The 25,085-nt window shown below is 44.9% G+C and overlaps 1 protein-coding gene across 13 annotated transcripts in view; it reads left to right on the top strand.

Moving 5' to 3' along the window:
* The window catches only part of EMSY (EMSY transcriptional repressor, BRCA2 interacting), a 110,466-nt gene extending 85,610 nt beyond the window's left edge, over positions 1 to 24,856 (top strand). For 9 of the 13 annotated variants that reach the window (XM_040340012.1, XM_040340008.1, XM_040340003.1 and 6 more), the window contains 4 exons: positions 7,503 to 7,732; positions 10,714 to 11,259; positions 21,853 to 22,389; positions 24,113 to 24,856. In XM_040340012.1, coding sequence (XP_040195946.1) covers positions 7,503 to 7,732; positions 10,714 to 11,259; positions 21,853 to 22,389; positions 24,113 to 24,304 — 1,505 coding nt within the window. In that variant the 3' untranslated portion in view covers positions 24,305 to 24,856. The remainder of the gene's footprint in view (positions 1 to 7,502; positions 7,733 to 10,713; positions 11,260 to 21,852; positions 22,390 to 24,112) is intronic. The other 4 variants (XM_040340015.1, XM_040340004.1, XM_040340014.1 and 1 more) reach the window with 2 other exon arrangements.
* Positions 24,857 to 25,085: the final 229 nt, after the last annotated feature.

Here is a 25,085-nt window from a genome sequence, read left to right as displayed (position 1 = left end):
TCCCCTTGTTTTATTTATTTTTTAATCATTTTGAGGTTTGCAGCACTCGGACACCCAGTTACTCTCCTTGTCCCACAGCACTTCACACATCGTAATCATAAATATATAATGTTCTCCAACACTGTGTCTTGCACAGTGCAGTCTATTGTATGTGAAATACATGGTATCTTTTTCACTCTAAATTCCAATTAAAGGGATCCCCGCAAGCCAATACTATCATGATCCCTAAATTGGACACGCTGTCTGATTTGACCATGCTATTGAAGCCCACCTACAGGTTTAAAAAAAAAAAATACCCTTAAAGAGTTCCTGCGACTTATCTCCCGCAATGTTGGCACCCCAGCCGATGTTCGGTTCCCTGCTGAGTTTTTATTTTTTTCAACTGGACCAGCTGCCGAGAAAGGGGGGGGCCAAACAGAGGGACATCACCGCCCCCCCCCGAAAAGTGCCAAATGTGGAACCGTGGGGGTGTTCAGATGAGCACAGCTTCTAGTTTTGGGTGTTACGCCACTTTAAAGGGATACTAAAGGTTCACATTTAATAAAAAATAACAAACCTGTTATACTTGCCTCCACTGTGCAGCTCGTTTTGCATCGAGTGGCCCCGATCCTCGTCTTCTGGGGTCCCTCGGCAGCGCTCGCGACTTCTCCCGACATCAGATAACCCCCTAGGAGAAGCCCTTAGCCGCTGAATGCAGGACTTGGCACCACCCTCGGCTCCTGCATCATTTGATGGCAGAGGGAGCCAATGGCTGAGCTGCTATAAATCTATCCAATCAAGAGCCAAGAACCCGGGCAGAGAGACTTTCGCGTCCTCGGCGTGGGACATTCCAGAGCTCTGGTCAGTAAAACACGGGGGCTGGTAACTGACAGTTATTTAACATAATGCATAGGATGCATTAAGGTGAAAAAACAGGAGGATTTACAACCCCTTTAAGTAGGGGCCACCTAATACCACATATGTTAATGCTCATTAAGTCAAGGGGGTTGTGGAAGATGCTGTTGTGATAAGATTTTGCCTATCTTCACGCTCCAGCGGGCTTCTTCGACCTTGGCAAGCGTTTGTCAAGCGTTGAAGATAATTGCCAGAAGAGATTTTTCTTTTCCACAAAGTTTTTTTGTTTATTGAGGAATATCAAGTGCAATGAATGCGAGGAAAGAAAAGGGGCCCAAAGCGTCGTAACATACAATAGTAACGGTAATTAAAGCGGAATTCCACCCAAAATTGGAACTTCCGCATAATCCACTCCTCGCCCCCCTTACATGCCACATTTGACATGTCATTTTTTTTGGGGGGGGGAGGAGTGGGTGCTTCAGGAGAAGGGGACTTCCTGTCCCACTCCTCCTTCCGCCGAGGGGCTGCAAAGGCGAATACTCTAATTGCCTTTTGGCAGCCCTTCCCTGTAGGCGATCGCCTGGGACACGTGACAGGTCCCAGGCGATCGCCTGTCCAATCAAATGGCGCATGCGCAGTACGTGATACGTATCTGTCTGTCGCTCGGACCATCATTTGCATGGGGTCACGCCCACTTCCACCTACGCCTTCGAATCCCACGCCATGCTGGCGCAGCGTTGGGAGCACTGGCTTGCTGAATTCATTGCTTGCCTCTCTCCACTGTATTGGCGTAGCGTACATTGGTTACTCTACGGCGGCGTAATGTGCGCCCGCTCTCTGTGAATCTGGGCCTATTTGTACAACCATATATTGGCCATTCCTCAAATACGGGGAACATTATCTTTTACCACTTTATAGTTTCGACGTGTCTCACCAGTTAAACTTCTTCAAGGAAAATAATGATGGACTTACTGCTGAATAAACACAAATTAAATCGGGGCCAATCGTTGTACAGTATATACATATTTTTTACACACTCCTTAACCACTTAAAGACCTCAGGTGTTTTTCAGATTTGGTGTTTGCAAGACTAAAACAGTTTTTTCTGCTAGAAAATTACTTAAAACCCCCAAACATTATATATTTTTTTTTTCTAACACCCTAGAGAATAAAATGGCGGTCATCGCAATACTTTTTGTCACACCGTATTTGCGCAGCAGTCTTACAAGCGCACTTTTTTTGGAAAAAATTCACTTTTTTGAATTAAAAAATAAGACAACAATAAATTTGGCCCAATTTTTTTATATATTGTGAAAGATAATGTTACGCCGAGTAAAATGATACCCAACATGTCACGCTTTAAAATTGCGCCCGCTCGTGGCATGGCGTCAAACTTTTACCCTTAAAAATCTAGATAGGCGACGTTTAAAAAATTCTATAAGTTGCATTTTTTGAGCTACAGAGTAGCTCTAGGGCTATAATTATTGCTCTCGCTCTAACGATCGCGGCGATACCTCACTTGTGTGATTTGGACACCGTTTTTATATGCGGGCAATACTCGCGTATACGTTCGCTTCTGCGCGCGAGCTCGTCAGGACGGGGCGCTTTAAAAAAATTTTTTTTTGTTTTCTTATTTAATTTTATTGATTTTATTATTTTTTACACTAAAATATAAAAAAAAAAAAAAATGATCACTTTTATTCCTATTACAAGGAATGTAAACATCCCTTGTAATAGAAAAAAGCATGACAGGTCCTCTTAAATATGAGATCTGGGGTCAAAAAGACCTCAGATCTCATATTTAGGCTTAAATGCAAAAAAAAAAAGGAAAATTTGTCATTTAAAAAAATGACAGAAAAAAAATTGTCTCTTTAAGAGGCTGGGCGGGACTGACGTTTTGACGTCACTTCCGCCCAGCAGAGCTATGAGGACGGGTGGGGGCCATCTTGCCCTCACTCAAGTCCTCACTCTCCAGGCGGCAGCATCGGATCTCCTCCGCCGCTACCGACGGCTCCGGTAATCGGCGGAGGGCGCGGAAAAGCGGCGGGAGGGGGGGGGCCCCTCTCCCGCCACCGATAACGGCGATCTCGCGGAGACCGCCGTTATCGTTTACACGGCCGCCCGCTGAAAACATGGATATCTCAGTTGTGGCAGCAGCTGCTGCCGTTACTAAGATATCCATGTTTAAAAAGAGGACGTATATATACAGTGGAGGGTCCTTAAGTGGTTAACATATACAGTGGATATAAAGTCTACACACCCTCCTGTTAAAATGTCAGGTTTCTGTGATGTAAAAAAATTAGACCAAGATCAATCATTTCAGAACTTTTTTTTCACCTTTAATGTGACCTATAAACTGTACAACTCATTTGAAGAATAAATTGAAATCTTTTAGGTGGAGGGAAGTAAAAATAAAAGAAAATAAAAAATAATCTTGTTGCATAAGTGTGCACACCCTTACACTAAGGCCTTTTACACACGATAGGTTAACCAGAGGACAACGGTCTGATGGACCGTTGTCATCAGTCCAAACTGATCGTGTGTGGGCCCCATAGGTTATTTAACCATAGGTTAAAAAAAAGCCAACTTGCTTTAAATTTAACCTATGGATTCCTAACCGATGGGAAAAAAAACGATCGTTAGTAGGCACATTCATCGGTTAAAAATCCACGCATGCTCAGAATCAAGTCGACACATGCTTGGAAGCATTTTTTTCAGCACGTCGTTGTGTTTTACGTCACCGCGTTCTGACACGATCGTTTTTTTTTTAAACGATGGTGTGTACGCACGACGGACCATCAGTCAGCTTCATCGGTTAACCTATGACAACGGTCCTTCAGACCGTTCTCATCGGATGGACTGATCGTGTGTACGAGGCTTTATACTTTGTTGAAGCACCATTTGATTTTATTACAGCACTCAGTCTTCTTGGGTATGAGTCTATTGGCATGGCACATCCTGACTTGGCAATATTTGCCCACTCTTCTTCTTTGCAAAAACACTCCAAATCTGTCAGATTGTGAGGGCATCTCCTGTGCACAGCTCTCTTAAGATCACCCCAAAGATTTTCAATGGGATTCAGGTCTGGGCTCTGGCTGGGCCATTCCAAAACTTGAATCTTCTGGTGAAGCCACTCCTTGGTTGATTTGGATGTATGCTTTGTGTCGTTGTCATGCTGAAAGATGAAGTTCCTCTTCATGTTCAGCTTTCTAGCAGAAACCTTGAAGGTTTTGTGCCAATATTGACTGGTATTTGGAACTGTTCATAATTCCCTCTACCTTGACTAGGGCCCCTGTTCCAGCTAAAGCAAAACGACCCCAACGCATGATGCTGCCACCACCATGCTTCATGGTGGGTATGGTGTTTTTTGGTGATGTGCGGTGATGTTTTTGCATCAAACCTCTTTTGGAATTGTCGCCAAAAAGTTCAACCTTGGTTTCATCAGACCAGAACACATTTTCCCACATGCTTTTGGGAGACTTTATTTTATCCGGGCTTGGATGTTTTTCTTAAGAAAATGCTTCTATCTTGCCACTCTGCCCCATAGCCCAGACATATTAAGAATTCGGGAGATTGTCATGTACCACACAGCCAGTACTTGCCAGATATTCCTGCAGTTCCTTCAATGTTTCTGTAGGCCTCTTGGTGGCCTCCCTGACCAGTTTTCTTCTCGTCTTCATCAATTTTGGAGGGACGTCCAGTTCTTGGTAATGTCACTGATGTGCCATATTTTCTTCACTGTGTTCCATGGTCTATCTAATGCCTTGGAAATTCTTTTGTACCCTTCTCCTGACTGGTAAAAGGTATCATTGAGATCCCTCTGATTTGGAAGCTCTCTGCGGACCATGGCTTTTGCTGTAGGATGCGACTAAGAAAATGTCAGGAAAGACCACCTAGAACAGCTCAACTTTTATTTGGGGTTAATCTGAGGCACTTTAAATGATGGCAGGTGTGTACTAACTCCTATTTAACATGAGTTTGAATGTGACTGCTTAATTCTGAACACAGCTACATCCCCAGTTTGTAGAGGGTGTTCACACTTATGCAACCACATTATTTTATTTTTATTTTTACTTCCTGCCCCCCCTTTAAAAGATTTCAGGTTTTTTTAATTGAGTTGTACAATTTATAGGTCACATTAAGGCCCCTTTCACACAGGGCGGATCAGTAATGATCCGCCTCCGTGTGCTCCGTAAGCTCAGCAGGGATCGCTCCGTTGATCCCCGCTGAGCCGTCGGATGACAGGGTGGTCTCCGCACACTGCTCAGGGACCGCCCTGTCTTTTCTCCGCTCTCCCCTATGGGGGGATCGTATGAACACGGACCGTGTGTCCGTGTTCATCCGTTCCGCAGACGGAAGGGAAAATAGGGTTTTCTTCCATCTGCAAAATCGAATCTTTGCGGAGGCGGACGATAAACATCCGCTGACACCCGCAATCGCAAAGGGACCAATGTATGTCCCTTTTTAATCCGCAAACGGATGGATGAAAAAGCGGACATACGGTCCGCACATGTGAAAGGGGCCTAAAGGTGGAAAAAGTTCTGAAATTATTTATTTGTCTGATTTTATTTACATCACAGAAACCTGAGATTATAACAGGGGTGTTCAGACTTTTTATATCCACTGTACCGGAAATAAGAGCAATACTGCACCCATCGAGCACGCAATAGTTCCTATACATATGACTTCATACCTTCAAGTTGTACAAGGCAGTGAGACAAACACTGGAGTACTGAAGATGTGTCGGTCCACGGACAGATTTGTGTTATTCAATTAAGCACCTAAAAAGTCAAGTATCCTCTCTCATGTTGCAAATTTTAGAAAATTTGGGATCTCAGTGCTATTAGTATTGTTTGACCTGGTCATGTCCACAAAACCAAATTTTATTTATATATACTGTAACGGTCAGGGGTTAACGCCGTTACGATATTCCATTCCACCAACCCAAGACAGCTTCCGACACCCCACAATCCAGCAGACAGGACCCATAAGAATTCCCCAGTCAAACGAGACACACAGCTCTGTTCTCTGGTTCCAAACGAATAGTTTTAATGGTAAAACTCAGGCTTTTTATACAGTTAGCAACCAAAAAGCATGCTGCAGTAATCAAAGGGACAATGACACACTCCACCTACAACATCATACAATGGGTACTAACTAGTCCCCCTCAATCCACATGTTAGACAGACATTCTGACTCCGCGATAAGCTATTCTTACCTGCTACACAATACACATTCCTTTAGTAAACATAAGTCAGACGTCTCACCTTTTAGAGTGTGCTAACTCACAACTCATATTATCATCAATAGTACTTTTACACAATACAGTGTTAATTAGCATCACACAATGAAATCTCTAAGGAGCCAGACTTAATTAACACCTTAACAGTATGTGTCCTCACAGTGAATGAATCGCTCTATTATTGACCTGTTGGGTTCAGAATTAACCACCTGTAATATTTCAAGATATCCTGAAATACATTGTGAATTATCATTGCTGCCCATCTCATGTAATTCAAGATATCATTTCTCAGTCATCCTATGCCCCTAGTGGACATGGGATGACTCTAGACACAAGAGTCATGGGTGAAGCTGAACCAGGAGTACCCTGCATCCATTAAGAGCCTCTGGGTCCCACGGGCCATACCGTTACATATGCCATTTATCCCAAAAGTAATAAAAAAAAGTGTTAGCTGGAGTTTGGATTTAATTCTATCTAAATCTTCTAGTACATCTAACGCTCAGAATAACAAGGGGGGCCCACGTTGGTCCTCAATCCAGAGTGGAGGCACTTTAAAACAGAAGGTGTTACTGGCCAGATCACCGGGTGAAAACTGAAATAAGCGTAACAAAGAAAAATGCAGTCACCACATCTGATTGCTAAGCTGCAATATATTACATTTTTTATTTGCGTCTAATCGGTGGAATTTGGACTGAAGATATCATCTGATTTTATTTTGCATATAGTAGGTTGTTCTGTGTGAAAGGAATATGTATTTGATATAATTTTATACGTTTTTGTAGGATGTGAAAGAAAGTGGAGCCTCAGATTTATGTATTTATATTAAGTTGGGTTTGTTTTCTGCCTATCAAATAACTGGCAGCTAAAGGTATAGGGCAGTGATGGGGAACCTTGGCACCCCAGATGTTTTTGGAACTACATTTCCCATGATGCTCAACTACACTGCAGAGTGCATGAGCATCATGGGAAATGTAGGTCTGGGGTGCCGAAGTTCACCATGCCTGGTATAGGAGTTTGGGTCTATGGAGATTGGAAGGTATTCGTAGTGTTTCTGATTTCTTTATGTATAGCAGCTAAGTGGTTGGCACTTCCTCCTGGCAGCACTAGGGTCATCAGTTCGAATCCCAACCACTGCACTATCTGCCTGGAGTTTAAATGTTCTCCCTCTGTGGGTTGCCTCCGGGTACTCCCAGTTTCCTCCCACGCTCCAAAGACATGCTGGTAGGTTAATTGGTTCCTGTCTAAATTGGCCCGAGTATATGAATGTGAGTCGGAGACCTTAGATTGTAAGCTCTTTGAAGCGTTGTGTAAATTGACCGTGCTATTGAACTACCAGTTATTATAAATAAATATGTAATATAGCCTGGTTTTATTCTATTTCTCTGTGTTCTCTGATTTGTTGCCTCTTTTTCAATTCTCGCTTGCAGGTAAAACTAGGCCCATGGCTTCCACCACCACAGTGAGCTCCAGGGATGTCCCACTCAGCTCTATCCTTCAGGTCAGTCACCCGTCTCAGCACCACCAGCTTCAGAGCTCGCAGTCCTCACGTACTGTGCTGCAGCACGTCACCCAGTCCCAGAGTGCAGCACAGGCGTCTGTTGTGGTAAAATCCATCCCCACATCCTCCAGCGGGGCCATCACTCACCTCATGCAGCAGGTATGTACTCGCACAACAGGGCGGATCATACTGGTGCCTTTTTTCTTCTTCTTCTTTTTAAAGTGAAATCCTTGAGAGAACCCCCCCCTCCCCTCCCTTTCAGGTGATCTGTACATATTGGTTGGGTTTTTTTTCTGATTTATTGCCAATCCTTACCGGATTCCTACCTGTAGATGGTTGTAGATCAGGGGTGTCAAACTCAATTTCATCGTGGGCCGCATCAGCATTATGATTGCCCTCAAAAGGGCCGGTTGTATCTGTAAGATTAGATGTCCAGCGCATCCCCTCCCCTTTACATTAGATGTCAAAAAGTTGAGTCCCCCACTCTCCCTTACATCACAGTGCACCCCCTTTCCTTATGATGCAGCTGGGAAGAAGCTGGATGTATTGCTTGAAAGCAGAAAGTAGGGGTCTGGAGGAGCAACAGAGGAGGGCTGGAGCTCTCCTGCAGCTGCAGGAGAGGTGCGCGGACCACATGAAATGGTCTGGAGGGCCGGATTCGGCCCGCGGGCCTTGTGTTTGACACCTGTGTTGTAGATGGCTCTGTAGGCCTCTTTATTAAATTGACTACTAAGTTGCAGGGCCTGTTTTTCAATATAATTACCTGATCAGGCTCTGTTTTCTTATAAATAGCTGCAGATCCCATTTTAGCAAAGTGGCTTAGTGATCCCTGGTTCGAATCCCAGTAAGGACACCATCTGCATGGCATTTGCATGTTCTTCCTGCATTTGATTGGTTTGCTTCTTGTACCCCAAAGACATGCTGGTGTGTAATCAGCTTCTGTCTAAATTAGTTCCATTATTTGTGTGAGATGTAAATCCTGGATTGTAAGCTCCTTTATCACTTCACCCCCGGAAGTTCATGTTTTTTCACCTTAATGCATCCTATGATGGGGGGGGGGGGGGGGGGCGAGTCCTGTACTCTGTGGCTAGGGACGCCATATACAGGACTCAAGCGCGCCCACAAGGTAACCCCCTTGGGAGGGCGCTTCCCAGAGGGGCTTATCAAAAGCAGGGAGGAGCCGAGACAGCCGCCGTGGGACCCCAGAAAACGCAGTTCGGGGCCACTCTGTGCAAAACAAGCTGCACAATGGAGGCAAGTATGGCATGTTTGTTATTTAAAAAAAATAAAAAAATATTCAAACCTTTACAGCCCCTTTACTGACCAGGCCATTTTTTGTGATGCTGCACTGCGTCACTTTAACTGGCAATTGCGCGGTTGTGCGACGTTGATCCCAAACAAAATTTGCCTTTTTTTTCCCCTAGAAACAAATATAGAGCGACAATTTAAAAAAAAAAAAAAACTATATATATATATATATATATATATATATATATATATATATATATATATATATATATATATATGTATATAATCTCCTCTATCTATCTATCCTTAGTTTAGGCCGATACATATTTTTGGTAAAAAAAAATTGCAATAAGCGTTTGATTGGTTTGCGCAAAAGTTATAGCGTCTAAAAAAAATAGGGAATAGATTTATAGCATTTTTATTTTTTACTACTAATGGCAGCGATCAGTGATTTTTATCAATGCAGCGGACAGATCAGCCTCCCATTGACACTTTTTTGGGACCACTGACTTTTTATACAGCGATCAGTGCTATAAACATGCACTGATAACTGTATAAATGTCATTGGCAAGGAAGGGGTTTACACTAGGGGGTGATCAAGGGGTTAAGTGTTCCCTAGGGAGGTGTTTCTAACTGTGAAGGGATGTGACTGACTAGAGGAGGCGCCAGATTGCTGTTCCAACTTACTAGGAACAAACGATCTGTCTCCTCTCCCTTGACAGAACAGGGATTTGTATGTTTACACACACAAATCCCTGTTCTGGATCTCGTGCAGCGCCTGCTATGGCTCTTAAAGGAGTGGCTGTACATATACGGCGATTCGCGCAGGAGACCCAACTTCGGGAAGTGGTTCTAAAGGCAGAAGGTTGTTTACCTTAAAGTGGGGGTTCACCCAAAAAAAAATGTTTTTAACATGACATTCAGCCGAGTTGTCAGAATGACAATCGGCTGTTTTTTTTGTTTTTTTTTTCAGTGCAGCACATACCGTATTTTCACTGCCGCTTCCGGGTATGTAATCTGCAGGACTGGGCGTTTTCTAAGTAATTGACATCTTTCCGACCGGCGCATACAGCGCGTCACTAGTTGCCGAAAGTCGGTGAGCAGGCGCCGTATAGAGCCGACTCGCAGTCCGGCTTCTTTCGGCAACTCGTGACGCGCTGTATGCGCCGGTCGGAAGGATGTCAATCACTTAGAAACGCCCAGTCCCGCAGATTACATACCCGGAAGCGGCGGTGAAAATACGGTATGTGCTGCACTGAAAAAAAAACAGCCGATTGTCATTCTGACAACTCGGCTGAATGTCATGTTAAAAAATATATTTTGGGTAAACCCCCGCTTTAATGCATTCTCTGTATTAAAGCGGAACTTCACCCAAAAGAGGAAGTTCCACTTGTTTGCATCACCCCCCTCTCCACTGCCACATTTGGAATTTTTTGGGGGGAAGGGTTCCTGAAGCGGGTACTTGGCTTGCTTCTCACTCTTTCTCTCTTTCTCTTTCGCTCTTGCTCTCTGTAACAGCCAGTCGAAGTGGTCACACGTTTGGCTGATCTTTCCTGCTCCCTGGCATCTGAACCTTTTTTAAAGCGACACCAGGGCTAGAAGGAGGGTAACTAATCAGTTGTCCATAGCTGGCAGTAACCAGACTTGTAAAATGAAGAACATTTGCTATAGGGGAATCCCTTTTTTTTTTTTTCATATATTATTTACAGAGAGGATTCTTTGCTACTCTATTTTTTTTTCTTGTGTTCTTTAGTCTGTTGTACAAGCCCATGATGATATTTGTAGACAGTGCTAGTTTTAGCTATGCATACTTTCAGTATTGGAGTGAAGGCTGGTCTAGTTCTTGGTCTGGGCATGCGTTCCAACAACTCTTTTATTCCTATGTCCTACAGGCGTTAAGCAGCCACGCGGCTTTCAAAAGAATAGAGGAGACTGTGACTGAGGAGGGTGAAGTGGAAGAGATGGACACCTTAGACCCGCAGACCGGCCTCTTCTATAGATCCGCCTTGGCCCAAAAGCACCATAAACAGATTCACCTGCACCAGGAGGGGGCGCACCTCCAGGTGAAGACTGTTCAGTCCCTGCAGACCAAGCAGAAGCAGATCATTCAGCTACAGTCAGAGGCTTTCCAGCACAAAATCCAGCAAACGGCCCAGCTGTCCTTCAGGCAGAGATTGACGCCCGCCCAACAGGAACAGGTCCAGCAGCATGCACAGCGCCACATGCTGGTCAAGGAAAGGCACATCCCTTCGCTGGTGTCTCAGCCGCAACAGACGGTGGTGCAGGTCCTGGCTGTGAAAACCACCCAGCAGCTGCCAAAGCTCCAGCAGGTCCCGGGCCAGCAGAAGATCTACATGCAGTCTCCGCTGTCCCAGACTCCAGTGCAGCTGCCTGTCGCATCTGAAAAACAGATGAGCAGTCAGGTAACATTCTGCCGTGTACGTCCAGGGTGTTCATATTTTAATCTTCTACATGTCTTTGAATAATACTTTGCTTTTTTTTCTATGCATCACTTGTTTTAAACAATCTTTGGACGTAAATGTCATATTCTGCAATAACAGAATTGTTTGCTGATCGTGAAAGTTCTTTTCGGAGCTTTGCCCCTCCAATCTTGAGCAATCAATCCTGAAAGCCTTACCTGTACACTGCGTGCATTCCAGTGCTTCTTGTTGAGGAGACCAGTCACCCCGGGCCTAATTGGGGGGGCTTGTTCATATTACAATTTCAGCGTTTTTGCATATGCCTACACAATCAATGCGTCCCAGTCTGTCTTTTCTTTTTTTTTTTTTTTTTTTTTACACTTAAAACATCTTAATTTTCATTAGGACAATGTGCAGAATGCACATTGTCCTAATGAAAATAAAGATTTTTCAAGTGTTAAAAAAAAAAAAAGAAGAAAAGACAGACTGGGACGCATTGAATGTGTAGGCACGATTCTAGATAAAATTAGAACAATTTATTTTTTGCTTAGAATAACGATCACAAACTTTTTTTTTTTTTTAAGGATTTACAACCCATGAACATTAACCACTAAAGCCCCGGACCTTTAGGCAGCTAAATGCCCAGGCCAGGTTTTGCGATTCGGCACTGCGTCGCTTTAACAGACAATTGCGCGGTCGTGCGACGTGGCTCCCAAACAAAATTGGCGTCCTTTTTTCCCCACAAATAGAGCTTTCTTTTGGTGGTATTTGATCACCTCTGCGGTTTTATTTTTTGCGCTCTAAACAAAAATAGAGTGACAATTTTGAAAAAAATGCAATATTTACTTTTTTGCTATAATAAATATCCCCCAAAAACATATATACAATTTTTTTTTTTCCTCAGTTTAGGCCGATACGTATTCTTCTACCTATTTTGGTAAAAAAAAACGCAATAAGCGTTTATCGTTTGGTTTGCGCAAAATTTATAGCGTTTACAAAATAGGGGATAGTTTTATTGCATTTTTTTTTTTATTTATTTTTTTACTACTATTGGCGGCGATCAGCGATTTTTTTTCGTGACTGCGACATTATGACGGACACTTCGGACAATTTTGACACATTTTTGGGACCATTGTCATTTTCACAGCAAAAAATGCATTTAAATTGCATTCTTTATTGTGAAAATGACAGTTGCCGTTTGGGAGTTAACCACAGGGGGCGCTGTAGGAGTTAGGGTTCACCTAGTGTGTGTTTACAACTGTAGGGGGGTGTGGCTGTAGGAGTGACGTCATCGATCGAGTCTCCCTTATAAAAAAGATCACTCGATCGATGCAGCCGCCACAGTGAAGCACGGGGAAGCCGTGTTTACATACGGCTCTCCCCGTTCTTCAGCTCCGGGGAGCAGCTATAAACGAATATCCGCACCGTCGCCCCGGATCGCTCCCCGAGGGAATCCGCCGGCCGCACACAGTGGAGGGGGTCCCGATCGGACCCCCCAACCCGCTAGAAGGCAGGGACGTATATATACGCCCATCTGCCTGTCCGTGCCATTTTGCGGGTTGTAAATAGTTGTGCGGCGGGCGTTAAGGGGTTAAGTTATCAATCAAGTTGGCAATAAAATAAAACACAAAACTCTTTGCTTGAATTAAATTTAAAGAAATGAAATGTAATGAAAACTAATGTAATGTGTAAAGATAATAAATAAAAAAATAAAAAAAATACCATTTAAAGTGTAAGTTCACCTTTTACAGAAAAACCTAAGGTGAACTTACACAGGACCCTCGCCTCACCCGGCCAATCCCCCCCCAGTCCCGCTCTGACCTGCAACACAGCGATCGCCGCCTCACCGGATCAGGGCTTAGAAATCCCCTCTGCGATCTCTCTACTTCTTCCCCGCCGACAGGATGGGCTACGGGGGATCTGATTGGTCGGTGCTGCCCATGTGACGGCGTCGACCAATTGGAATGCTCAAACATACCTCCTGATGGGGGACATTTTGGAGATTAAGCCGAGGGGGATTTCTAAGCTCTGGTCCAGTGAGGAGGCTATAGCAGGGCTCAGAACGGGAGATCGGGTCAGCAGGATGAGGAGGGGGTCCTGTTTAAGTTCACATTACAAATTTTTCTGCAAAGGTGAACTTGCCCTTTTTAAGTTCTATTTTATTAGTACTTACCAATACCTACCGCAACTTTTTTGTTTACACTGTCAGCAATGGTACAAAGCATGAGCACACTTGATGTTTTTACAGCTGCTGTTTTTGGCTGTAGACGTGTTTTTTTTTTTTTTTTTCTACAGTTATTAAACTCTCCATGTTATCCTATTTGTCCATTCACATATAGGCTGTTGTCAGAAGTTTTGGGCAGTGGTGTTTTTAAACAATAAAAAAAAGAAAAAACTAGTGGGTTCTGAGAGATGTTTTTCAGCTGTAAAAATGCTCTAACGTTGATAAATGCTCAAAAAGTCACTCACCAGCATTTTTTTTACGTTTTTGATCCATTGAGAGAATTTTATTTATTTATTTTTCAAAAAAGAGAAAAGCTATTATAAAAACGTTGAAAAACTCACTGCAAAGCTACTGACAGCACCTGTCGCTTCGGCCAATCAGGTGATGGGGAACAGACCTGGTGCACCTGAGAGGCGTTCAATATTAGGAAATCGAATTCCTTCGCTTTCCTAACATACAGCTGAGTGACAAGCAAACGCACAGCGTTGCGCCCGTTTCTCAAATTTTTGGGCGCTTATTAGAGCTTATGGCTCTAATTGGGTGCATCCAAAAAACACCCCCACCGCTGTAATTCAGGTGCCCGAAAAGGGGCCAGACACATGAATAAGGGGGTGTCAGCAGTGACCATAGATGGATGAATCTATCTATGGTAATTATAGAATGACTGGCGCTCCTGAGCCCTTTATGGTCGCACCGCCGCTGATATCCAGTATATACAAGTTGTTGATTTCCCAACCTTATTCCAGGACTAGGCCGAAGCTGCGATCTCACCTAAAAACTCCTGCCCGCAGTGCCTCAGGACCGGCGCAATGTCCATAAAAAAAAACTTGTTATGGCTTTTAAAGAGCCAGCGTACAGCTATGACCATTGGTGGGAACGAGCCGACCTGCCTCGGTATAATGACGGCAGCTGGTCGGCTAGTGGTTAATCAATGATTCATTAAAGTGGAGTTCCACCCTGATTTTTTTTTTTTTTCCCCAATTACCAAAAATTGAAAATAAATATAGAAATCATTTTTTTTATATTCACCAGAAAGGGCTGTTGCAATGCGGAAGTAGCTCTTCTGCCTCTTCCTCCACCGCGGTCCTCTTCTTCCTCGTCCTCCGTCGCGGTGTCTTCTGGTGAATGGGGCGCACTACCTTCTGGGAACTGTGTGTATCCCAGGAGGCTGCCGCCCATTGACAAAGCGCTGTGCGAGTCGCACATGCGCAGTAGGAAACGGGCAGTGAAGCCGTAAGGCCTGTTTCTCTTAGTCAGGATGGAGGCGCCAAGACCGAGCGATCGCCGTCGGGGGGGCCCATCATCGTGGGCGCCTAGGACAGGTAAATGTCCTTATTAAAAGTCAGCAGCTACAGTGTTGGTAGCTGCTGACTTTTAAAAAAAAAAAATTTGCGGTTGGAATCTCGCTTTGATAAATCATTCTGAGTTTTTAGGTATTCATGGTTTTGTATGGTCAATAAAGAGGGTGTGTATTTTGTTTGTAGTGAGTTTATCGGTTGGATAAGATTGAGGGAATGGGTATTTTTGATAGGTTCTCAGTGCCAATGGTTTCCCCTTTTCACATTTAGGTAATATTCTTTTCATTTTTCTCCTCCCCTTTTACTTTTTTTTTTTGGATGGAGGGAAATGTGCATCAAGGGATATTCCAAATGTTTTGTAGTGTGTACTCTGTAGGAATGTTATATTTTATATATGATTTTTGAATGTTGTGTCTTGCAATGTCTTTACTAATTTTCCTTTATTAAAAAAAAATCTGCTAGTACATCTAACACTCCCCTCCCCCAAGACTGACAATGCTGCTGTCCACAGGTGCCCCCTGTGCTCCTTTATCCAGAGTGGGGACATGCTAATACAGGAGTCTTGTTACTGGCCAGATCACCAAGCGAATACGGAGGTGGGGGAAGCCTATAAAAAGGGATGGGGGAGAGACTTAATACAACCATTACGTCTAATGATTGTGCTGCGAATAGTATATTTTAGGTTTGGGGGCAAATTCCACTTTAACCCTTTAAAGACTGCACTATCGCGCTTTAATTTCACGGCGGTCCCATAGACCTGCATTAGTCAACAACACCCGCCGAAACTGACACACAATTTTTCTTTATCGTACATCACGGGACACAGAGCGGCATTCATTACTATATGGGTTATATGGAGTACCTTCAGGTGTAGACACTGGCAATCTCAAACAGGAAATGCCCCTCCCTATATAACCCCCTCCCATAGGAGGAGTACCTCAGTTTTTCCGCCAGTGTCTTAGGTGTTAGTCATGGTTTAGCTTGCCTCCACATCCTTGGGATTAGGTGAGCTAACCGGTTCTGTCCAAAAAAGCCTCAGCGCTAAAGTGGTCAGTAACCGGACCCCAAACCCTTGGGGTATAGCCCATAATGCTTTTCTTTTTAGAGAGCTGGACCCTGGGCCCAGAACTTAGAAACCTTTGGGTGCCTAATGTTTCTGTTGCCAGAGTGCTATATGGGCCCAGGACAGTGGATCCTTCATAGGAACCCAGGGCCTGAAGGTCTAGACATCCCCACCGAGATGGGGGAAGATTGGGCCTCTTGCTTGGCAAAGTCCTGCGGCATGGAGCAGGTAAGTGAGGGGAAAACTTGCGGAACTTGGTTCTTAGCAGGTTTTTTCTGGGGGGTCACAGGGGACATGCCTAAAGTTATGCACTGCATCTGGCAAACTAGTCACATATCATAAAGATAGGATGGCTCTATATGTATTATTCCCCATAAGATGTGACCTCCCTTGTAGTGTTGGAAAAGCATTGAGTGGGGCCTGTGTGATATAAAAGTATATGTGTGTGTCAGAGAGCTGTGCTTACCTGCAAGCCTCCAGGCGATGCTCCATTCAGTCTTCCTCCTCACGGCCTGCAAAGCAGGCAAAACGCTGACCTCCTCATGGTTCCAGGCTGCAGGCTGCAGTTTGCTGGAGCAGAGAGGTCCCTTCCTCCCAACCCCACCCCCCCCCCTGTCGGGAGGGGCATTTCCTGTTTGAGATTGCTGGGGGGGAAGGGCGGGTCAGTGGCTTAAGGAAGGGGCGGCCCTTCCTTGTTTGTTCCATATAGCTCATTCAATACTTTGGAACTGAGGAGGAAAGACCAGAACGGCAAGCACGGGGCGCCGAGGACACACAGTGGCCAGAAAGAATATTGCAGTCTTCAGAAAGACTGTTTTCAAGCCTAGGAATAGGCTGTTTCTTTTCCATCTCATAGTTTTTCTTGCAATACTACTCAGGGGGACAGAATGTTTTTTCTTTCCTAGATTTGAAAAAAAAAAGATTTTTTTTTGAAAAAAAAAAAAAAAGTGTCATCTAGGGGAGAGGAAGCATTTTTTTATCCCCCAAACAGGTGTTTGGGCATTTAACTATTTATAAGTCCCAGGTACCAATAAGTAGCAGGTGTACCTCGGTATTGTACCATGGCATCAAAAAACAAGGGTACAAGAGGTGGGGATTCCCCCAGAGAGTCTGAGGACTCGGACAAAGCTATGCCGCTGCTTTCCCCACAGGGAGCCTTGGGGCCATCGGGATCTGGGGCTGGAGCTGACGCGGGTCAGTCCAACCCTAAGATGGTCACGGAGGAGGTATTACTCGCCTCTTTAAAAGAGATGCAGAAAAGCATGGGTAAAATGATAGCCGCAGCTATGCGGGGCAGTAAGCGGAATAGATCTCCGTCGCCCGAGCGCGGACCCTCAGAAGAGGAGGTCCTTTCCTCAGGGGAATTGGACGACCTCTTGGACAAGGACCAAGTAGGTTCAGGGATCGAGGATCCGGATACAGAGGAGTCTGGGGCAGTCTCCCTGAGGGAGAGCTGGTGGATTCAAGGATTGTCGGACTTGGTCCATAGGGCATTCAACTTGCCAGTACCAGATCTCCAGGTATCGACGGTTTCAGCTTTGGGCTCACTGAGGGCGCCTCAAAGCAATGCTGTGTTTCCGATCCATCCTCTATTAGAGGGAGTTTTGTTCCAAGATTGGAACAAGCCAGATAAGATCTTCTTACCACCTAAGAAGTTCTCTGTCCTATATCCTATGGAAGAAAAATTTTCCAAAAGATGGGCTACTCCTGCAGTGGACGCAGCCATCTCATGTGTTAACAAATCGTTAACATGCCCTGTAGAAAACATACAGGTGTTCAAGGATCCAGTTGATAAGCGCTTGGAAGCACTACTTAAGAACTCCTTCACTACTGCAGGGGCAGTAGTACAGCCAGCTGTGGCTGCGATTGGGGTCGCTCAAGCATTATCGGATCAATTTAAGCAGATGCTTAAACTTATTCCTGCCCAGCAGGCAGAAGAATTTTCGGATGTCCCTAAGGCCATATGTTTTACGGTAGACGCAATCAAGGATTCTATCCAGCAAGCGTCACGTTTATCGTTATCCCTTATCCATATGAGAAGACTCTTATGGTTAAAAAGCTGGGAGGCTGAGCCCCCATGCAAGAAGCTCCTGGTAGGGTTCCCCTTCCATGGAGGACGACTCTTCGGAGAAGACCTAGATAAATACATTCAGACCATTTCAAACGGCAAGAGTACTCTCTTGCCAACTAAGAAGAAGGTTCAGGGGCCTGCGTTTAAACGACAGTATTCCCCTGTGCAGGGGCCCTCTAATGCCAAGCAGTATCGACGGCCTCCTGCAAAAGCAAACTTCGGCTTCAACAGCAAATCACAAGGACAGGCTGTTAGAGGCAAAAGGCAGTGGTTTCGCAAACCAGCAAAACCAGCCCCCAAGCCAACCTTATGAAGGGGCGCCCCCACCCACGAAGGTGGGGGGAAGGCTGCGACTCTTTTCAGAGATTTGGGAAGCCAGCATTCCCGACGAGTGGGTACGGTCTTCCGTGGCCACAGGCTACAAATTAGATTTCCTAAGGTTTCCTCCTCCTCATTTCCAGAAGTCGAGGATTCCAAACGATCCGGAAAAGGGAGCCGCATTAAGATCGGCATTAGATCATCTACTTTCCCAGGAAGTAATAGTAGAGGTACCAGTCCTGGAACAGGGGCTGGGTTTCTACTCCAACCTATTCATCATCCCAAAATCCAATGGAGATGTCAGGCCAATTTTGGACCTAAAGATGGTAAATGCATATCTAAAGATCCGCTCATTTCGGATGGAATCCGTGCGGTCAGCAGCTGCCACACTCCAGAAGGACGACTTCATGGCGTCCATAGACATAAAGGATGCCTACCTTCATGTTCCAATTTATCAGCCACATCAAAGATATCTACGCTTCATGGTGGCTTCGCGTCACTTCCAATTCGTGGCGCTTCCCTTCGGGTTGGCTACGGCCCCCCGGGTGTTCACGAAGGTCCTAGCTCCGATCCTAGCCAAGCTAAGGATCCAAGGGGTCACGATCCTAGCATACCTGGACGACCTCCTAGTCATAGACCACTCGTCTCCCGGCTTGGAGCGAGCAGTGGCCCTCACGGTCCAATACCTCGAGAGGTTCGGCTGGGTCCTAAATCGAGAAAAGTCAGCTTTCCAGCCCACAAGGCAGTTGGAATATCTCGGCATGAGATTAGACACAGAACAACAAGGAGTGTTCCTACCTCTGAGGAAGGTAAAAGCCATCAAGGAATTAATCCTACTGGTTCTAAGCACTCGCATCCTACAGGCAGCCATCCTGTCAGCATGGAGCAGAAGGCCACAGGCCTTGGATATCCCGTTGCCGCTCTTATCAAGAGTCCGACAAAGTCTGTGTTGGTGGTTAGACCCTCAGAATCTACTGAAGGGGAAGTCTTTCAGCCCAGTGGCTTGGAAGATAGTGACCACAGATGCCAGCCTGACGGGCTGGGGAGCAATTTTGGATGGTTGCACTCGCCAAGGTACTTGGGCAAAGCCAGAGAAGCAGTTGCCCATCAACATCTTGGAGCTCAGAGCTGCTCGACTAGCCCTCAGGGCTTGGACGTCAAAATTGCAGGGGTTCCCGGTGAGAATTCAATCAGACAATGCCACGGCCGTGGCATACATAAATCACCAAGGGGGAACCAGGAGTCAAGCCGCTCAGAGAGAGGTGAGCTTGATTCTCCTATGGGCAGAGGCGCATGTGCCCTGCATATCGGCAATATTCATTCCAGGAGTGGACAACTTTCAGGCGGACTTCTTAAGCCGCCAGACTCTATGGCCGGGGGAATGGTCTCTGCATCCACAAGTCTTTCAAGCACTCTGCCAAAGATGGGGAGTGCCGGACGTGGATATCATGGCATCGAGACTCAACAAGAAACTAGACAGGTTCATATCCCGCTCAAGGGATCCGATGGCCTGCGGAACCGATGCGTTGGTTTGCCCTTGGCATCAGTTCAAACTTCTTTATGCGTTTCCCCCGCTCCAGTTACTACCCCGCCTGCTGCGCAGGATCCGGGTGGAACACATACCAGTCATCCTGGTAGCTCCAGCATGGCCCAGAAGGGCATGGTACTCACTCATCCTAAAGATGGTAGTGGGAGACCCTTGGACTCTTCCTCTACGGCCAGACCTGCTATCGCAAGGTCCGATCCTCCACCCTGCCTTACGGCATCTAAATTTGACGGCCTGGAAGCTGAATCCCTGATTCTCAGGGGTAGAGGTCTGTCTCAGAAAGTAGTCTCTACCCTAATCAGAGCCAGGAAACCGGTCTCTAGGGTGATTTATTACAGGGTCTGGAAGGCCTATGTAGGCTGGTGTGAGTCCAAGCGATGGCTTTCTCGCAAATTTACCATCGATAGAGTATTAAGTTTTCTCCAGCTAGGAGTGGATAAAGGATTGGCATTAAGCACAATCAAAGGACAGATTTCTGCTCTGTCAGTGTGGTTTCAGCGGCCGCTGGCCACCCACTCGCTGGTTAAGACCTTCCTTCAAGGGGTCTTACGTATTAGACCTCCAGTTAAATCCCCGCTTTGTCCGTGGGATTTAAATCTTGTTCTGTCAAGTTTACAGAAACAACCGTTTGAGCCGTTGGCTGAAATTCCTTTGGTTCTACTGACAAGGAAGTTAGTATTTTTGGTTGCCATAGTTTCCGCAAGAAGAGTTTCGGAGCTAGCGGCCTTATCCTGTAAGGAACCATATCTTGTTTTTCATAAGGACAGGGTCGTTCTCCGCCCTCATCCTTCCTACCGAAGGTCATATCCAGTTTTCATTTGAACCAGGATTTGGTATTACCATCCTTCTTCCCTAAACCTACTTCCAGAAAGGAAGGGTTGCTGCATACCTTGGATATTGTCAGGGCCATGAAGGCCTATCTTAAAGCTACAAAGAAGATCCGGAAAACAGATGTGCTGTTCATTCTACCGGATGGGCCCAAGAAGGGGCAGGCAGCTGCAAAGTCCACCATTTCTAGGTGGATTAAGCAATTAATCACTCAGGCCTACGGCTTGAAAGGGTTGCCTCCTCCAGTATCATTAAAGGCTCATTCTACTAGAGCCATGGGCGCCTCCTGGACAGCACACCACCAGATCTCTATGGCTCAAGTTTGCAAGGCGGCAACCTGGTCTTCTGTCCACACGTTTACAAAATTCTACAAGTTGGACGTAAGAAGGAATACTGATACAGCCTTTGGGCAGGCAGTGCTGCAGGCTGCAGTTTGAGACCCTCGGATTCCGGGGGCTCCTCTTTTTTGAGTTAAATTTAAAATTTAAAATTATTTTTCTCAACTAAGTTGGATTTATTATGATTTGAGTATATCTCTAAATTAAATCCTTTTGTCTTGGAGATGTTCTCCCTCCCCTCATTGTAAGCATTGCTTTGGGACATCCCATATAGTAATGAATGCCGCTCTGTGTCCCGTGATGTACGATAAAGAAAAAGAGATTTTTAATACAGCTTACCTGTAAAATCTTTTTCTTGGAGTACATCACGGGACACAGAGCTCCCACCCCTCTTTTTTGAGGACCATTTTGGGAGGCATACTGCTTGCTACAAAACTGAGGTACTCCTCCTATGGGAGGGGGTTATATAGGGAGGGGCATTTCCTGTTTGAGATTGCCAGTGTCTACACCTGAAGGTACTCCATATAACCCATATAGTAATGAATGCCGCTCTGTGTCCCGTGATGTACTCCAAGAAAAAGATTTTACAGGTAAGCTGTATTAAAAATCTCTTTTTTTTTTGCCGTGGCTTGTGTACATCTGTGATCTATATGCCACTCTTCAGGCAGGCAGTGGGGGCAGTAAAACCGTTGCTCAATCATGTGGTGTTACTAAGCCCACCCCCGGCCGCATGTATCAAAACAAGCTCTGTAAGGCACTATGCAAAGCAGAACTCTGGAGGCTACACTGAATTTTTATATATATATATATATATATATATATATATATATATATATATATATATATATATATATATATATATAGTGTATAAATTTAAATCTACAGTATTTTTTTCTTTTACTATATTTTTATATCTCTCTTGCAGGTGACCCAGCCAGTGGTATCTCAGGGATCTGCGGTCACGAAAATCACTTTTGAAGGACATCAGCCCCCCACTGTATCCAAGGCAACTGTCAGCGAATGCCTGCCTAAACTTACACCAGCAATGGCCAGTCTCCTTCCTGCTTTGCCGCTGTCGGAGAAGGCTTCTGTAGCCGACATTCTGAAGATGTCGATGATGGAAGCAGAGATAGAGACCAACGTAGAACCTATGATCGTGGACACCCCAAGCAAAGCGGCCCCAATTATTAAACCCATGCCAGTGTTAACCGAGGCGGTTATACCGCCCCAGGTGCAAAGACTGTCTGCCCCAAGCACAGTGACTTCTACAGTACCTCCCCTGCCTAAATGTTTCCCCGCCCCAATAATTACAGCAACCACTTCTACTGCACTTCCTGTTCCCCTGCCGCCGCCACCCCCGCTGACGAGGAAAGTGGATGTTCCTGTGGCCAGCCAGATAATACAGATCCAGAATGTGCCACCAAAAAGGACGGAAGAAATTCCTTCTGAAATCATCATTCAGGTGAACCAACTTAGTTCATTCTTGTAGCAAAAAAAAAAAGAAACTGCACAGATTTAATAACGCAAACAATTCCTTTTTAAAGGATCAGTAAAGTAAAAAAAAAAAAACTGTTCTACTTACCTCCACTGTGCAGCTTGTTTTGCACAGAGTGGCCCCGAACCTGGTCTTCTGGGGTCCCCCGGCGGCTGTCTCTGCTCCCCCTGCAAGGACTCAACACCTTCATGCGAGGGAGCTCGCATGGTGTTGAGTTCTTGCAGGCGCGTTCCCGTGATACAGCATGTATCACTCTGCCCCGCCCCCCCCGGATGTGATTGACAGCAGCGCCAGTTAATGGCTGCGCTGCTTTCAATCAAACAATGAATGGACCTGGAAGACGGCCGAGAAGCCTGCGTGTTCATGGCGCGGGGCTTTCGAGGGGTCAGGTAAGTAAAGGGGGGGTTCGGGGGCCTCTAATCCACAGATGTTTTTTCACCTGAATGCATTAAGGTGAAAAAACGTTTACCTTTACAACCCCTTTAACCACTTAAGTACCTTCTCACGCAGATATACGTCCTTTTTTTTTAAAGATGGATATCTCGGTAACGGCAGCAGCTGCTGCCACAACCGAGATATCCATCTTTAGCGTAAACGATAACGGTGGTCTCCGCGGCGGATTCGCCGTGAGATCACTGTTATCGGCGGCGGGAGAGGGGCCCCCCTCTCCCTCGCCCTCCGCCGCTTACCGGAGCCGTCGGTAGCGGCGGAGGCAATCGGGTCCTTTCACATGCTGTGCGGGGATGTGAGTGAGGGCAAGATGGCCCCCACCCGTCCCCATAGCATAGCAGGGCGGAAGTGGCGTCAAAACGTCAGTCCCGCCCATGCTTCTTAAAGCAACATTTTTTAAATGTCATTTTTTCAAATGACAAGATTTTCCTTTTTTTTTATTTTTTTTGCATTTTAAGTCTAAATATGAGATCTGAGGTCTTTTTGACCCCCCAGATCTCATATTTAAGCTTTTCTCTATTACAAGGGATGTTTACATTCCTTGTAATATGAATAAAAGTGATAATTTTTTTTTTTTTTTTCAGTGTAAAAAATAAAAATAAATAAGAAAACACAGAAGCGAACGCATACGTGAGTAGCACCCGCATATAAAAATGGTGTTCAAACCACACAAGTGAGGTATCGTTGGAGTGAGAGCAATAATTCTAGTCCTAGATCTCCTCTGTAGCTCAAAAAATGCAACCTGTAGAATTTTTTAAACGTCGCCTATCGAGATTTTTAAGGGTAAAAGTTTGACGCCATTCCACGAGCGGGCGCAATTTTTAAGCGTGACATGTTGGGTATCATTTTACTCGGCGTAACATTATCGTTCACAATATATAAAAATATTGGGCCAAATTTGTTGCCTTATTTTTTAATTTAAAAAAAAGTGCACTTGTAATTTTGTTTGGGAGTCACGTCGCACGACCGCGAAATTGTCCGTTAAAGCAACACAGTGCCAAATCGCAAAAAGTGCTCTGGTCTTTGACCAGCAATATGGTCCGGGGCTGAAGTGGTTAAGTGATACCAGAGCGCGGGGTGGAGTCTTGACGCCTTGGGCTCACAGGAAGTGGGTTGAATGATGGATCTGATCAATACATATGAATATTTTGGCATGCCTCAAGTCTTTAGCTTGAAAATAAAATGGCTGTGTGCTGAATATATGAAATCCTATTCTTATTTTTTCTCTTCCTATTTCCAGACCATCCCTCAGTATCCCATCGCCTGTCACTCCAGCTCCAACGTGGTGGTGGAACCCAGTGGACTTCTAGAGCTGAATAATTTCACCAGCCAGCAGCTGGGAGACGATGACGCTGTCATTATTAACGACAGTGACATCACCAGCGATGACAGGACACAGTGTAAGACTTCAATAAATTTAGAACATGCATAGCGGTCCTGAGAACTCGGAATGATCCTTGGCCACCAGGATTATTATTATTTTTTTTCAGATGGGAACTTATTGTGGAATTTTAGATATTGCTTCTCAAAAAAAAAAAAAATACCATGGATTTTCAGAATTTCTCTCGCTCTCCAGTGTCCTGTAATTTTATAGATTACAATCATCCATTTCCTTTATGAGCACAGTATTCGTAATTTAAGTCGCAAGAGCATTGTCAATGGTGTTGACCTTTTTATGCAAGGTTCTTCATGGACATGGAGTCTTCAAATCTTGGAACTATTTTCATTTTTTTTTTTTTCAATGAAGTCCTGTTTTCTTTTTTTCTTAAAGGAAATTAAACATTGAGAGTCTAGGAGCCGGAAGTTTCTTGGATGGAATTCTGAAGTCATTCCTTAGACATTCGAAAAGATGCATTTTATTGTAAATTTTGTAATTTAATTTTTTACTTTTTTTTTTTTTTATTATTGTTGGAAGCAGAAAAGGAAGTTCTGCATTCAGCTTTCACATGCACATAATGATTAAGATTTGGTTATTTGAAGTGAACTTTTATCATTTTTAATTCTATATTTTTTTGTTTTTGAAGAGCACCTGTTACTTGGACATGGGAGGAAAAGAAACGTATGGGTCATACCATCACTAGGGGAAAACGCAGCCTATTGATTCTAACGGAACGGGTGATCTAGAAAGGGTGCTCTGCACTTTGGCATGGTCGCTCGTTTCTGAAGACGTTTTATGTGTTGACTATAATCTAGGCTAGAGCTGCACGATTAAT

Source organism: Rana temporaria, chromosome 2 (assembly GCF_905171775.1).
Source record: "Rana temporaria chromosome 2, aRanTem1.1, whole genome shotgun sequence".
NCBI lineage: Eukaryota > Metazoa > Chordata > Amphibia > Anura > Ranidae > Rana > Rana temporaria.
Note: the sequence above shows the minus strand (reverse complement) of the source record. Positions and strands in the feature narration are given on the sequence as shown.